Raw genomic sequence first — 16,111 nt, 5'->3', positions numbered from 1 at the left:
TCTACTCTGCCACAATGCTATGCTGCGTTCACACGGGCAGATGCAAAAGATACAAAGATGCAAAGCTACACTAGTACACAGAGTCACAGACAGTGACAGAATTAGTCATTAAGCAGGAGGACGTTTAGCAACAGGTTTGTTAGCAGCTCGCCTCAACCACTCTAACCACAATCACTACAAACGTCCAATACAGATACAATTAATTACTCACCTAATGCTGCAGGTTCCAATGTTTAGGTAATACATATGTGGAATCAAGTGACGGATGCATGGTTTTCATATTGTAAATAATGGTCTGTAACGTGGTTTAGCGACTAGCACTTTGACAGCTAAATAATGGTAACTGAAACAGACTTCCTGTGCTCTGACTTCCTCTTCAAAATAAGAGGAATACTTCTAATGATTAGTCAACACTAGTTTTATTTTTAAGTCTACTTACAGGACGTTAACATCTCTTTTGAGTGCCTGGCTGTACACACCAGAATGTCAGGATTCTCTAAATTCCTGTCAGCTGTTGGTGCGCAAATGCGTCTCGCATGCCTTTGATCTACCGCGCAGAAAACGTTTTGATGACGCATGCTCACTGGTGCACCAGTAATGTGCACCGCTGCATATTACCCATATGTTATGTGAACCCATAAGCAAGTGAGTGAGAAAGTGGGGGTTCTTACTGAGGCAGGCAGGAAGACCATGTCTGGGGTGGAGAGTGGCTCTGGGTCCATCTCTCCGTGCTCCTGCTTCCACAGAGTTCTGATGCGCTGGGCCGGCTCAGAAACGCTCTCCTTCAGAACTACAGGGGAACAGAGGGGGAACCCAGTTAAACCGTGCGAATGTGGAAATTGATCTATTAACCAACTTGAACCGTGTCCCTATTCTGGGAGGGCAAACAGTAGTAACCCAGACACCATCCATCCATTCTATCCAGCATTGATAAAACTGAGTGCATTCAGATCCTGTATATAGTCTCTTGTCGGGTGGAAACCTCATGTCCAAAACTGCTACTGCTCAGGATTCAAATTCAAAAGCTTTATTGCCGTTATCAGATGAGTGAGAACTACTGATTTAAGGCATTTGTAGAATCAGCCCCTGGTCTTGATGTGTTAAAGGTTTCATGACATTGATTTTTATTTTTATTTTAGAAGCTGGGGACCCATACTCGACATTACACCCAAAAAACCTGAACTTAGAACATTCAGTGGATTTTCTGGGTGCAGGCTTTAGTTCCGACATACTATTGATCCGAAACCTCAATCCTAACCTAACCCTAACCGCAAGCACGGGAGCAGCGCATGTCGGACCATCGCTTTTTCGCATCGCATCGCATGTCCCCCCGCTTCGGATCTTCGGTGTGTCGGAAAAGCGTGCGCACCCCGATTTTCTGTGGCCTGGAGTTTTCTATCTACTGAATGTTAAAAGTTCCGGGGTTTTTTTCGGGTGCAGAAGCCCAAAAGCTCAGAAAACCCAAAAAGAATTAAGAAAAATGACAAAAAGCAGCACAAGAGCACAACCCACCATATGCCATCTTCATAGGGCAAAACCCACCATATGCCATCTTCATCCTCCTCTTCTTCTTCCTCTTTCGTGTGGAGTCGGGGGTGTCGGTGTGGCTGGAGTCGGAGCCGTCCAGGTGCTTCAGCAGCACCACCTTCTTCAGGGGGCAGGTGCAGCCCAGCATGCAGTCCATGCGGCCGCAGTGGCTCAGCCTGGGGGCAGTCACAGTTTAAATACTTAAAATACATACATCAATTTAAATCCATATACTGTACATGATTGACTTTGGGGGAGCTACACGTGCACAGCATATTTGCTTTGTACCCACTTACTCAGACTAGATATATCTAAAAAGAAAAGAATCTTCTTTTTTTTATTTTTGCATTTCGGACTGGATATAGAAAGATGGTGGATTTGAAATAGCTGCAAAATGGGCTTCATTTACGGTCCGTAGAAACCAAATGGCGTCAATTAATCCATATTTTTGAATGGTCCATGGGTAGAACACATCATGAATAGAGGCAGTCCTACCTGTGGGTGTAGTTGAGGCTGGTACAGATGCATCCCAGACGGCAGTGGGAGTTGAGGCAGGGTGGAGCTCTGCGTTTAATCACCTGGATGGGTGCTGTGGGGTTTTCACTCACAAAGCCCTACAGAGAGACGAAGACATTCAGGTTGTTCATCCTCTATCGCAGTGGTTCCCAACCTTTTCAGGCCGTAAGTTGTGACTCCCCAAAATAATCACATTTGAACTGGGGACCACCCACCCTGACTTGGATAGGAGTTGAGGCATTACATTTAGTTTGTCTCGATAAATATTGTGAAAATATCAGATCCACAAGCTCTATTGCAAGGCGTTGAGAGCTTATAGATCGGCCATTCAAAAAACAAGAATTGTTGACATAAATTAATTACCACCTGCTGCCTTATATCCCATGGCTGAGAGGTCGGCTAGAGGCAAAAAGTGTGTGGTTGCCAATCAGGACGATAGGTTGTCAGTACAGCCAATGAGACACATAGGTCTCAACTACAGAAAGTGGGCGTGAAAGCACCACAGAGAGAACATTGACCAGCTGTGCTTACACAGCAGCTTTCTTATATTATTTGACAATTTGGTGACCAGTGGTGGAAAAAGTACTCAAATGTTTTACTTAAGTAAAAATATAAATACTGCAATATAGAAATACTCAGTAGAAAAGTAAAAGTCTGGAATTCTAAATGTTCTTGAGTAAAAGTACAAAAGTATCGGCATCAAAATGTACTTAAAGTACCAAAAGTAAAAGTACTCATTGTGCAGAATGTCCCATTTCAAAATTTCAAATGTACTAAAATCTTTTGAAAATAGCAGATCAACGCATTGTGAGCATGTAGGTTGGCTAGTTTCAAATGGTTGAAATGTATATAGGGCTAAAGTGGTTAATGTATGTTTTATAATAATAATCAAAATCTACAAACTAAAGTTTGAGATTAAAGTACTGAAAAAGTAAAATACTCCGGTACAGTAAAAGTAACTCAAAATCTTACTTAAGTATAGCACTTAACACTCAGACTATTAATGCCACCTAGTGTTCATTCAATGCATTAGCTTTGCAAAAAAAAAACACTCTTTGGGCTAAAAACTGACCTAGCCACTTGTGCTGACATCATCACGTTTTAGCCTAATGAGTGTTTTTTTGCAAAACTAATGCTTGGAATGGATTCAGCATCATAAAAAAACCCTAGTTTGACACGTCACATGCTACATAAATTTTGAATAGTTTACCTTCTATAGGTTGTCAATGGTATGGTCACATATTGCTCAACATATGCAAGTTAGCATCCGGCAGTGTCTACATGCTGGGGACCCATACTCAACATTTCTAACATAAAACCTTGGTGTACTCAACTCATGTCCGGGTTCACAATGGGCTGGCAAATAGACTATATGGCTTAGCTTTTGCCAGAAACAGAAACGGTAATATGTCGGGCGCAATGCGATCAAAAACCACTATTTACATCTGAACGTCGGACGGATTGGACAAAAACAACAACTTGAGTCTTTTTCTGAGAAAACAAGCAGCAAAGAAACTACAAAGAGTGGATTCCAATGGAGTGCGCACTCATCCATCCCCAAGTTGGGAAGGACGCAAGCGTTGCCTAGCAACCTGGAGCAGACTTTTCAGCATTGGCCGGTTGGTTTTGATATAAAGCATTGATGGCACCAAGTGTGTTAAGTACCCAATTTGTCTGAATATAAGACTACGTTTTTTCCAATGGAAACGTCCTAAAAAACGGGGTCGTACTAAAACTCGGGGACTAGACAATTTGACATTCAATGTTCTTTTTCCACAAATGAGTCTTGAAAAATGGGGGTCGTCTTATAATCAGAAACGTCTAATATTCGGTACAATACAGTAAATGCACTACTTTCCACCACTGTGATTGACCAGCTTTAGTTTGTTTATTACTTTTGATGTCGTAATGGTCTCTTTTAATTTCTTTCTTTATGTATTAAAAAGGTCTTAAAATAACCGAAAATAGCCGATCTACGCATTGAGAGCTTGTAGATGCCATTTTCGCTGAGCAAACATGTTTCCACAGAAGACATGCTGGCTTTTATCGAGACCAAATGACTGAAATAAGTCATGGTGACTGAGAACTTTAATCCACAAGATTCCTCAGATATCTGCCTTTCGACACTTTCGTACACGTGTTAACGTTCACACTCCTAGTGACAACTGAAAACCACCACAAGTATGGAAAGATCCATGTACATTCTTCTGCATCTTCTTGAGACAGAAACACAGTTGACCTACCACTAATGTGAAGAGTGATGTCAGCGAGATGGCTGCTCTCTCGGTCGTGACACACGTCTTGGGTTGTCCCTCCCAGACGACCCCGTCTTCCAGATCCTTCTGTTTCAGCAGGGCTTTGGTTATCAGGGGCGTCTCTTCGTCGTTTCTGTCCAGTTTTTGCCTAGCAGAAACGGAATCCGGCTCAGAGTCCGAGTCCAGAGGTGCCATGTCCTCAGAAACCTCCACTGGGCCCTGGAGTTGGGGCAATGATTTGGGTCTTAGTCTATAAGGATCTAAATAGAAGGGGTCCGACTCCAGAGGCGCCATTTCTTCAGAAACCTTTGAAATTTTATCCTGGATTTTGGACAACTTCTTTTTTAGTTTATTTTTTCTTTTTAGTTTCCTTTTTCTTTTTGAGAAGGTCTCCCACTCCAGAGGGGCCAGTTCATCAGAAAACTCCATAGGATCCTGGATGTTGGACGATGACTTTAGTTTTGGTTCGTTTTCTAAGGTGGGGTCCCACTCCAGAGGCGCCATTTCATCAGAAACCCCAATTAGATTCTCGATTTTGGACATCGACTTGTTTTTTAGTTTCTTTATCTTTTCAAAGATGGGGTCCCGTGGTAAGTGGGTTATGGGTGCCGTATTATTGAATTGGAATGGATCTTTTGATGGTCTGTAGGGCTTTACGTGAGACAAGTTCTTGGACTTGAAGTCCTTTTTCTTTAGACTAAGAACATTATCCCCTTCCTTGGGTACACTGCTGGATACTGTGTAGTTGTACAGCGATGCGATTCCCTGCGTCTTATTGTTACTGATGAAAGACGCAGGTTTGGTGACATCTGGAGTAGGTGCCGACGCACCAGTTCCTATACTTCCCGTTTTGGGTAGCTTCTGATTAGAACCTAGATCTTTATTCTGCCTCTTCTGCCATTTCAACTTCTTTTTGGGCCCCATCATGGGGGGCAGTCTGGGTCTCTTTGACGGGGGGACAAAATCAGAGATGAGGGTGGAGGTGGGAGGCCGTTTCTTGAGGACGCTGTCCAGCGTGCGGACGTAGCTGCTGCTCTTGGCGGGAAGCTCGTACGTCACAGGCTCTGGTGCGGTGGCCTGGGAGAAACTGGAGGCTCGTTCGTCGATCAGTTTGGCCTCGTTCTCCAGGTACTCATCCAGCATGTCACTGCAGAACGCTGCAAGGTTCTTACTGGGAACATCGGAGGCTGGAGGTAGTGGAGGAGCCGCTGAAGAACACATAAAGCAGTTATGTTGTTATCTTTTCAATATAGTGAGTCCATCGGGGCCCACAGGTGGCCATTTGATTGAGCTTTGATTGATGTAATTTATTTTAAATTGGGGTGCCGTTTGATGTTATATGTTATATTATGGTTATAATCATGGTTATAATCATAGAACAAATCCTCATCTGTGTTCGTTCTAAACCTACGTTCTTGCTGTTCTACATACAGGATACAGCCAACCAATTGAAGAAATTGCAGATCGAGGCCTTAACCTCTGGCTTCATGAAATATCCAAGACCATTAGGGAGAACCATAATGGTCTTGGATGGAAGAGGCTTCTGAACATGTATTCTATTGCTAGTGTGAGATCTTCAAACACGTTTTAATCTAAAAAATAACGAATAACCGAAAGATTGCTAAAATAGCGCTGCGACGTGTTGTGAGCTTGTACACGGTGCTATTTTCGGTTTGGCATGCTTCCATAGCCAAATGACTGAAATCAGTCAGTTATTTCTGACTGATTGATTAGTAAATGACACCCCAACAAATTAATAAAAAAGCTTTTTTATTACATTTGAGTATTGTTAACAATATATTCCTGATGATTATTACAGTTTTCCATCAATATATTTTCTATTCATCAAAACATATGTACCATAACATTCAATCAATGTCGCTTTTTAGATTCTGTGTTACATGCATAGTTCACAGAACATTACCGATTGTTCAAAGTCTTTCTACTTGCTACTAGTTTAAATGGAAGGCAGCATAAAGGTTATTTTCAGGTAGAGAGCAATTGATGCACTGGGCAATTATTTTTAAATTTTTAAATAGAAATGATTTATTTACTCTGATGATGCCATATTATAGAATTCTCCCTGGAAAGTGAAAACCGACAGAAGGACAAAAACAAACCGTCAAAAAGAAACGGGCTATGATAAAATTACCTTCAGGTACAGATGAAGGGGTTGGGATGGGAGAGGATTCTGAGGTAGGGAACTTCTCTCTCCAACCTTTTATCTGGGTGACGTCTGTTGCTTTCCCCGTTCTAGAGATGAAGGCAGCTGAAACGCCTGGTGGAAGTGGTGGAAAAAGTACTGACATTTTTCACTAGTAAAAGTATCAATATCACAATCTAGAATCTTCTTTTTTTATATAGAAGATCTACAAGCTCAGGTTGTCTATTTTCAAATAGCCAAAGTATATAAATGCTAAAGTGGTTAAAGCATGTTTTGTAATAATAATCGGAATCTACAAAGTAACTAGTAACTAAGGTTTTAAAATAATTGTAGTGGAGTACAATATTTGCCGATTATCATGTCCTCAACACAATACTTGGATCGATGTATAGTTCTCTTTGTCAGCCAGTCATATGTCACATCAAAATAAAGGTTTAAATAGTTGTATTTTAGCTACTATATTGTCTCTGTCGGGCAGAAACCTTGAATCTCCATCCTACACCCATAGTGACACGCCCAAAACAGGGGTGCCAGGTTTAAAGTGGTTAGTCATTTTGTGTAGCGTTCATTTCAGTAGTGTTTTTTGGCGACAACTCTTGTAGCTCTGTTGTCCATCAGGATGCTGTTGTTCATTACAGCATGTATCTATACTGAAGGAACCAACGTCATTTAGATATCCTCTTCTAACAATCTGATCCGTAAATATGTACAGTAGCTACAGGACCAACCTTGAGAAAAGGGCAGTGTCTCAGTCAGCACTTCCAGGGGAACTCCTGGTGGAGGAATCGGTAGACGCACTCCCAGCCATTGCAGGTCAATGGTCAGCATGGGATCCAGCAAGTTCAGCTTCAAGCCAACTTGTTTTTTCATGCATCATGAGCAAAGAAAGACCGTCACAATTCCAGATTCAAGGTTAAATAATGTATTGTCTTTTTTGTGGTACAAAGGGGCATCTACTGTATATCAGATAAAAACTATTTATATACTATAAACTTTATAAACTATACTATCTGACTCAATATATAACATTATGGTGAGGTTTGGTGGTCGAATGGTCATGATTGGCAACAATGATCCCAGATCAACTATGCACACCTCCGTGTAGGCCTTGTGTATGACAATGTTAAGTGCAGTATATGAGTGAGCATGCAGGCTGCCCAATAACTGAAATATAATAATAATAATAATATTTTGAGACTTTTGTTTTGTGTTGCAAATGACAGCATACCTTCTTGTAACACAGGATGTATGACCTGTCTGTGTCTCATCAACTTCAGATCTCTGAACAAAAGCTGCTCCAAGACCGCTATTCTCTCCTCTAGGGTCTCTGGAGTTTCAACTGCGCAAAGCAGATTCTTGAAATCAATTTCTGTCACAGAATAAACAATACTCCTAATAAACATTAATATTTCATTTTTGCCACACAATGTATGTAAACATATGGTTTTCAATCAATCAGAATGTAAACATTAGTATGTTGTTTACCATCCATGGTGGCTTCAGGGGGTGCCTGAGGTTGATGAGGTGGTGCAGTTACCTCAGGGGACTCAGAGTCATCCCCAAGGTGAAGTTTAAGTGCTTCCTGAAATGTAATGCTTGTGTTTACTTCCAATGAACAAGTTGTGTTTAGACCGTGACAAATGTGATGAATTGATTGTTAGATAAAACAATCAAATCATAGACAACTTGATAATTTAATAAAGATGGAGTGCCCCCCCAAAACCACGATCATCAGGTACTACGATTATACTAGGAATATTCTTTTCAAAAACATGTGTTAAACTGATGTTATTTATGTGGCCACGGCCACCAGTTAATTAAGTATACCTCGCCCACAGCTGTGTGTTGTATGATAATGGAGGAGGGGTTAGGGTTATGATGACACAAATATGGTGTAATTTCGATTGGGCCTTTTGACTCAAAGGCTTTTAGCTTTCAGGAAGAAACCAAAAATACACAGGGAAAACCACAGCTGGTCTATTATAGTAACTAGAACTTGACCGGCCTTCGGCCAGTCTCGCTCTAGCGCCATGCCACACCATCCAGTTGGCCAGTTTCGTACTGTACTGAACTGCAATGCACTGTACCGTAGTGTACTGTACTTGACTGTACTGTACAGTACCATAACAGTATGGCACACAAAAGCAATATTTGTACAGTGAAGTGTTGTGCATGGAGCGATGTGTACAAATGGAGTGGTTTGGTAGGAGAAGGCGGACAAAGGCGAACGTATAAACGGGCACACGGCTTTCAATTAGTGTGGCAAGATGATAACTCCATAGACACATAAAAAACAGAAAAAGTACAAAAATCAAAGCACCCCATCTTTAAAATAGCTCAAAGTAATAATGTGAAATGTTTGGTGGCTCAGCAGTATTGAACGTTTTGCATTATTTCTTAATACGCAGATCTTCTTTCACACCATAAGATGGTGCAATGTGGACCAAAATATACACGCAATTTTCCACTACTGTACATATTGCAACACATATGAAAGCAAAACATTTAAGATTTTAACTTTACCTTTGATGCGAACGAGACAAAAAGCTGTTCCTCGACTTCCTCAATACTGGGCTGCATATTAGTAACTCTGGATTCGGCCTGATCTGTGGATTCAGCCTTATCCGTCTTGGGAGGCCTTCCCCTTTTCTTCTTGGGTTTCAGGGGTCTGGTGTCTTGGGTTGGTGGTACGTTTTGAGAAGGTGGTGCTTGAGTGTTGGCTGAGACAACACTAGGAGGAGGACAGGGAACAGGTGGCGCTGCCTCTGGGGTTGAAAAGTCCACCCCCATCCCGATATCTCCATCAGTGGAGAAAAAGCACATGAGATCGCTAAGTGACGGTGTGGGTGACAATGCATCACCATCTAATGAGGAAAAAGCTGGAGACAGCGGGGATGGGAGCGCAAGAGGAGACAGGCCGGCAGGAAATGTCAATGACTGATCATTGTCAGTGGGGGAAGGGCAAGTAGCGCTGTCAAGATCTTGTAGGCCAGAGTGGGACTGAGGCAGAGGCAAAGGCAAGGAGGGGCAATTGTTCTGGCTAGGAAACAATGATAAGGTACTACTGCAAGACAGTGGGGTTGGTTGAAATGATGTATAAGTGGTTAAGAATGGGTCAGGTGGAGGCATTACTGTATGCCATTTCAATTTATGACTGGGGATATTGGCACTGTCTACTGTCTGTGTACGAGGTACTGCTGATGGTTTAGACCCTGTGGAAGCAAGGTTTTGTCCAAAAGCTGCAGAGATATCTAGGGAAGGTAAAGGATCTGGTGAAGAGGCAGGTGACAAAGGCTCAAAGCTGATCGGAGAAGATTCACAGAGCGAGTGGGTACGTCTTGTGAAGTCTGGGCTTTGTGTTCGTGTAGTAGCAATTGTCTCTGTGAATGGAAGGACCGGGGGAGATAACACTGTTTCAAGGGGTGATGATGACATTGGATATGTCGAAGTGATGGCATGAGATGAGGGGACAGTGGATAGAGATGCTTCAGAGGTATGAAATGGCTGATTTGTGCTGGGTAACACTGGGGTAACATCTGGTAGCAACGATTCTGGAGTCACACTTTCAGGAATGGGGGCGAAGACTGGACAATCAGATCTTGGTTCCAATTGGTCTGTAGTTGGAAGGCCAGCTTGACCAGAAGGACAGGAAACCAGACCACTACTTTCATTTGCTTGACCAATGACATTTGCTCTCTGTCCTACAAGACACTGCTCTGAAACATCAATAGAGGTCTTGCTGGCAAACTGTGTGACTTGACTAATGCAAGCCTTTGATGGATCAGCAAGGTCCGTGGAAGGATCTGTGACAGAACCACTGGACACTGTGCTAGCCTGTGAAGATGTGGACGGTGATTCAGGCGGTGATTTCAGTCTGTTGGTGTTCCTGGGTTTCAGCGGATGCTGCTTCAGAAAAAGAGCGAGGGCAGGCAGAGGCCCCCACACAGGCTTGTGTGGTTTTGGTGTCTCTTCGGGTTGAACTTCTGATAGGATTTTCTGATCGTCTGATGGCTTTTTCTGGTCTTTATCTGTCGCCTGCTGGTCTTTATCTGTTGCTTTCTGGCCTTTTTCTGGCGCTTTGTGCTCTTTAGGAGGCGCTTTGTGATCTTTAGATGGTGTTTTCTGGACTTTAGGTGGTGCTTTCTGGTCTTTATCTGGCGTTTTATGATCTGTTTTCTGGTCTTTAGATTGTGTGTTCTGGGCTTTATCTGGCGTTTTATGATCCGTTTTCTGGTCTTTAGATTGTGTGTTCTGGACTTTATCTGGCGTTTTGTGATCATCAGATGGTGTGTTCTGGTCTTTATCTGGAATTTTGTGATCTTTAGATGGTGTTTTCTGATCTTTAGGTGGTGTTTTCTGAACTTCCGATGGTGTTTTCTGATCTTTAGGTGGTGTTTTCTGAACTTCCGATGGTGCTTTCTGGTTTTTAGGTGGTGTTTTCTGAACTTCATTTGGTGTGTTCTGGTCTTTATCTGGCAATTTGTGAGCTTTAGGTGGCGTTTTCTGAACTTCAGATGGTGTTTTGTGATATCCACACAGTGTTTTCTGAACTTTAGACAGTGTTGTGAGATCTTCAGACTGGGTTTTCTGATCTCCAGACCGTGTTTTCTGATCTCCAGACCGTGTTTTTTGATCTTCAGATCGTGTTTTCTGAACTTCAGACTGTGTTTTCTGATCTCCGGACCGTGTTTTCCTAACTTCAGACTGTGTTTTCCTAACTTCAGACCGTGTTTTCCTGACTTCAGACTGTGTTTTCTGATCTTCAGACCGTGTTTTTTGATCTCCAGACCGCGTTTTCTGAACCTCAGACCGTGTTTTCTGATCTTCAGACCGTGTTTTCTTATCTTCAGACTGTGTTTTCTGATCTTCAGACCGTGTTTTCTTATCTTCAGACCGTGTTTTCTGATCTCCAGACCGCGTTTTCTGAACCTCAGACCGTGTTTTCTGATCTTCAGACCGTGTTTTCCTATCTTCAGACCGTGTTTCCTTATCTTCAGACCATGTTTCCTGATCTTCAGACCGTGTTTTCTTATCTTCAGATGGTGTTTTCTGATATGCATGAAGTGTTTTCTGATCTTTAGATGGCGTTTTGTGAACTTCAGACAGTGTTTTTTGATCTTCATGAACAGTTTTCTGATCTTTAGATGGCGTTTCGGGAACTTCAGACAGTATTTTGGGATCTTTAGATGGCCTTTTCTGAACTTCAGGTCGCGTTTTGTGATTTTCAGGTGGTTTTGGGGGATTTTTAGGTAGTTCTTTCTGATCTTTAGATGGCGTTTCATGAACTACAGTTGGTGTTTTCTGAACATCCAATGTTTTTTTGTTGGTCGGGTAGATGAAGGTGTTAAGGTGTACGTTCTTCACAACATTGTCGTTGTTTATAACATTTGTTTTACCCATATAATACTTTGCAGGTATCTTGGTATTGATGCCCATTCCCTCCAGGTTGCATCTTTTCAGTGTGACGTGAGCCTCCCGAATCAGTTCAGAAAATAACTTCTGTGTTGGACGAGCATTACTGCTGTGGGGGAACAAACAACACCACATTAGTGCTAAAACGTTTTCGGTCGTCATCTACTCCTGTAAACATATGGATCAATCTTGTGTATGATTCAGCAGTCATTCACATCTTCAAATGTGGTCATACCTTTAATGCAAAGTCACTCATTCATAATTTAATACATTTATGAATTTAATGTAATAATATGTGAAATACAAATCCATCTATCATAGGAGATAAAAGAAAATATATGATATATGCATAAAATATATGAATATGAAGGTAGGGTATCACATGAGCAAAGAACTTCAATGAAGAAACATAACATATGCCAACACAATAGACCTTTCACTAAATCTGTCTCCTGCCATAGCTACCAATGTTATTTCGCCTGCACACACACAATAATTTGCAACATTAATAGCAAGAATAGGAATACCAGTAACACCAATAACACAATGGTGTCTATGAACCAGCGATAATAGAACCAGTAGAGTGTGTGCCACTGGGTGGGACTTAGCGAAAGGTCTATAGTGAGTGTAGCTTTCAAACAGTCCTACCATAAAAAGTAAACACTTGACATACTGCTGGATCACTACATAAATATGTGCTCTATTCATCAACATCAGTGCTTAATGTACCATTATGACTAATAACTAATTAGGACACCTTTACTGATTAATTAAATAAATGGCACATTCTTACCAAGAACGTTCTGCAGGGGATATGTTAGCTGTCTGGTCTTTGTCTGTAGTCGTTTTCTGAGGGACTGACGGAGGGCTTTTTTGGTCCAACACTTTAGCATTTCTGGGCTTGTTGTTTGCCAGTAAAGACTTCAAGTTCCTTTTCATAGAATTTCCCTCCTTAGATGTTGAGCATTCCTCTTTCTTCAAGTCTTTGCCAGAGATGGACTTCAGCTTTAGACCCCATGAACTCGAACCATCCTCCTTCAATCCTTTAGCGAAGGGGTTGTAGTCAACTTTCAGCTGGGCAAACCTCGAGTTCTGATAGGCTGTTACCGCAATGAACTCTGTCTGGGGGAAAGTGAATGTAATGTGCGGGCTGCTGAGTTTAAAATCTTTAGGCGACTTGTCAGAAGGAACCACGTGCAATCGTGGTATGTATTTGTGCAATGCATGCAAGACAAGCATCCCCTCCTGGTCTGAGACACTGTCGGTTAGCTTGAGTTTGTAAAAGGACACTGGATTCTGCATCCAGTGTTGACCTGTTGCTGGAGAATCTGGATGGGCAAAGGGACTAGTTTTCACTTGCCGTTCTGCTCTCCCATCTCCTACCCAATCTTCCCCAGTCCACTTGTAGCGGTTACTATCCACCAGTTGGATGTCGATCAACAAAGAGTACTTCTTAGATGGCTCCAAGCCAGCAAGGCGGAAGCGGCAATAGGGAAACATCCTGCTACCTTGCTTGCTCAGAATCATCTCCGTTTTACATCTGAAGAACTCGTTCCACATATTGTTGTTATCTAGTGTGACCTTAATGCCTTTGCAGGTACTGTCTGCTGACAGAATTTCTAAAGGCTGCATCATGGGAAATGTAGCAGACACTTGGACCGCTTCCTTTGTCGAGGTCATGTGAGATCTAGTTTTTGTCAGCATCTTTGCCTCATCTCCATTAACAAGAAGGCCTTCTCCCATTGTGCCCTCATTCGCCTTCCCAGGTTTCATGACAACAAAGAGACTAGATGGTGAGTCCGCTGCAGATGCTGATTTAGGGGCGGCAGATGCTGCTTTAGGGGCTGCTGCCCCTTCATCATGACGCACCATTCCCCTCTTCTGCCTCGTAGTAGCCATGAACAAGTCACAGACATCTGAAGGCTTCCACTAGTCATACATGACTCCTGAAAAACAGAGACAGTTATTCAGAAAGACAGACACCTTGTCCCATAATCTCAAATGAAAATCTGTAGTCATCTATAAACTGGTTAGATGGCTAGAATGAAAAACCAACTCTATATTCTAGGTTCTCAGGACGTGAACTGATCAAATCCATCCATTAGAACTTCAAATTTCAGATTTGAGAATTGATATAGGAGAAGTTTATAAAGGGATTATTACACCAGAATGTTCCGTTTAGTAGGTAGGTCATCACATCAAGAATAAAAAGCGGATCAGGAAGTGGCTACAGCGTTAAACTGGAACTTCCAGTTCTAGCCCTTAATTAACACTGACCATGTCTAAAGGAGGTTAATCAGCCCCATGGGCTGCAACTGGCAAACTGCCTTTAACAGAGAACAAACATTTGGGAGATACAAAAGCAAAGGCTGTGAGGTCACTAAAATCACTTAAGGACCAACCTTGATGGACTGAATTCATAGGACCACAATGGAAACAATTAAGCCCTTAGGGCTTTTTGTGTTATCCTTTTAGCATCATTGTATAATCGTATCGTACCATTATACTATTTGCAAACTGTTCAGTATGAATTCATTCAATCAAAACTAACTAAGAATACTGTCCTTGGGGACATCACCAACAGGACCCATTGACTGCCACGGAAATATTTCGATGCATGTCAATCCAAAGCCCACACCACCAAGGACATATTTTAACGTATGGTTTTCAGTGTAAAATGACATTATATGGCGCTCTTCGCTAAGCTATGAGTCACCGTTTGACTCTCATTGAAATAGTATAGCAAGAAATGGCTGCAATTGTTAACATGGATCAGGCGGAAAACAGCGTCCATGCGCTTATGTTAGCACACAAGGGTGGGTTGGGTAACGTGGGTTCCTAGTCTTACTGTGACTAATCTTTGTGTTAAGAAGTAGAAGTAGGTCGGGACTGGGGAGTGGCTTATTGTCGGTATCAGCCGGTAAACATGCGGCCGTAACAATGCGCTAGAACCCTGGGAGATGGATTACTGAGGTGGTGCACCACACCTACAATTAGCTCCCAGTACTTCCCGCGCCCAAGCCGTGCTACTCACACCGAGTTGGCGGTGCCCGGGATCGAACCCATGAACTTGTGGTCCAAAGGCTAGAGCTCTACCAACTGAGCTACCCGGACTTTGTATTAACCTCAACTTTAAACCTACTGGATACCTCACGTCTAAATCTAGCTTCAACTTTGAAGATAACATGTACTGCTCAGCCTGCATTGTATGTTTATGCAAACCACTGATACATTGAATGTTTACATTTAACTAAATATATATTTCATATATACAATTTCTAAATAGATTATGACTTATTCACAAAATCACAACCTACTGATATGCAACTCAATTGACACACAAGGCTGCTGTGGACACGGCACTGGCTCACCAGCACCAGCGCAGTTTTTCAGAACCCTGCACTGCAACATCTTGTTAAACCACGCCTACCCTTGTGAAACACCCAGCAGCACAGCTAGCAATTAGCTAGCTCAATGCTATTGGGGAGCGTAGATGGTTTGTTAAGTACAGGTATAAAAAGTTCTGAATCAAACCCAAAACATGAGTCTCCTCTCAAACGTCATGCTAGCAGGCAGGCATAGTTTTTTTTCCATCCAGAGTAAAATCTAAGTAACTTTCCTGCAACCAGTTGAAAACCGAGATCTGCATAGACTTGTTTTTCTTCTTACTTACACAATATAGACCACTTATTTTTTGACATAAAGCCATCAACTTAGCATTTTAACAAGCTACCTACAGACTTCACCATCTGACAGAATCACTGGCCTACACGATGCATCCACCAATGTTAGCTTCTATCCATAGCAGCCATGGTCAAATAACAGGTCTGAACCCACGGTCCCATGCTATAACTCACTGCATTTCTTAAGCTATATGCATATCAATAACACACATTCTATTCTACCCGCCTTTGTCTTTAGTTCGTTTGTCACGACGTCAACGTGGCCGATCGAAGATGGCGGCCGAGAAATGCGCACTATCCCGAACCGTTGGAACGTGAGTGTTTGCTTCGCCGTATATGCTTTGACAACCGGACCTCAAGTTGACCCAGATAATTACCCAAACAGCTAAACATACAAAACTCAACATGTCTCCCCATGTACCTTTCAACTACACACGGATTACCTTGTGACACATCGGTTATGATCACGTAACGTCGACGGTGCTGTTTTAATCCACGTGCTATCGTCTCTTTTTTTTCCCCATTCGGAAAAAAACACACAACAACATGGTGTC

General features: G+C 42.2%; 1 protein-coding gene across 10 annotated transcripts in view; it reads right to left on the bottom strand.

Moving 5' to 3' along the window:
- Positions 1-16,111, bottom strand: part of mgaa (MAX dimerization protein MGA a) — a 38,833-nt gene extending 22,722 nt beyond the window's left edge. For 7 of the 10 annotated variants that reach the window (XM_080784440.1, XM_080784449.1, XM_080784442.1 and 4 more), the window contains exons 1-11: positions 16,001-16,111; positions 12,668-13,820; positions 8,986-11,983; positions 7,948-8,044; positions 7,691-7,831; positions 7,191-7,319; positions 6,451-6,576; positions 4,287-5,506; positions 2,023-2,141; positions 1,513-1,703; positions 672-790 (exon numbers count right to left, since the gene is read on the bottom strand). In XM_080784440.1, coding sequence (XP_080640566.1) covers positions 672-790; positions 1,513-1,703; positions 2,023-2,141; positions 4,287-5,506; positions 6,451-6,576; positions 7,191-7,319; positions 7,691-7,831; positions 7,948-8,044; positions 8,986-11,983; positions 12,668-13,773 — 6,246 coding nt within the window. In that variant the 5' untranslated portion in view covers positions 13,774-13,820; positions 16,001-16,111. The remainder of the gene's footprint in view (positions 1-671; positions 791-1,512; positions 1,704-2,022; positions 2,142-4,286; positions 5,507-6,450; positions 6,577-7,190; positions 7,320-7,690; positions 7,832-7,947; positions 8,045-8,985; positions 11,984-12,667; positions 13,821-16,000) is intronic. The other 3 variants (XM_080784447.1, XM_080784448.1, XM_080784443.1) reach the window with 3 other exon arrangements.

This window comes from Protomyctophum bolini (genome assembly GCF_963924005.1).
Source record: "Protomyctophum bolini genome assembly, chromosome: 15".
NCBI lineage: Eukaryota > Metazoa > Chordata > Actinopteri > Myctophiformes > Myctophidae > Protomyctophum > Protomyctophum bolini.
Note: the sequence above shows the minus strand (reverse complement) of the source record. Positions and strands in the feature narration are given on the sequence as shown.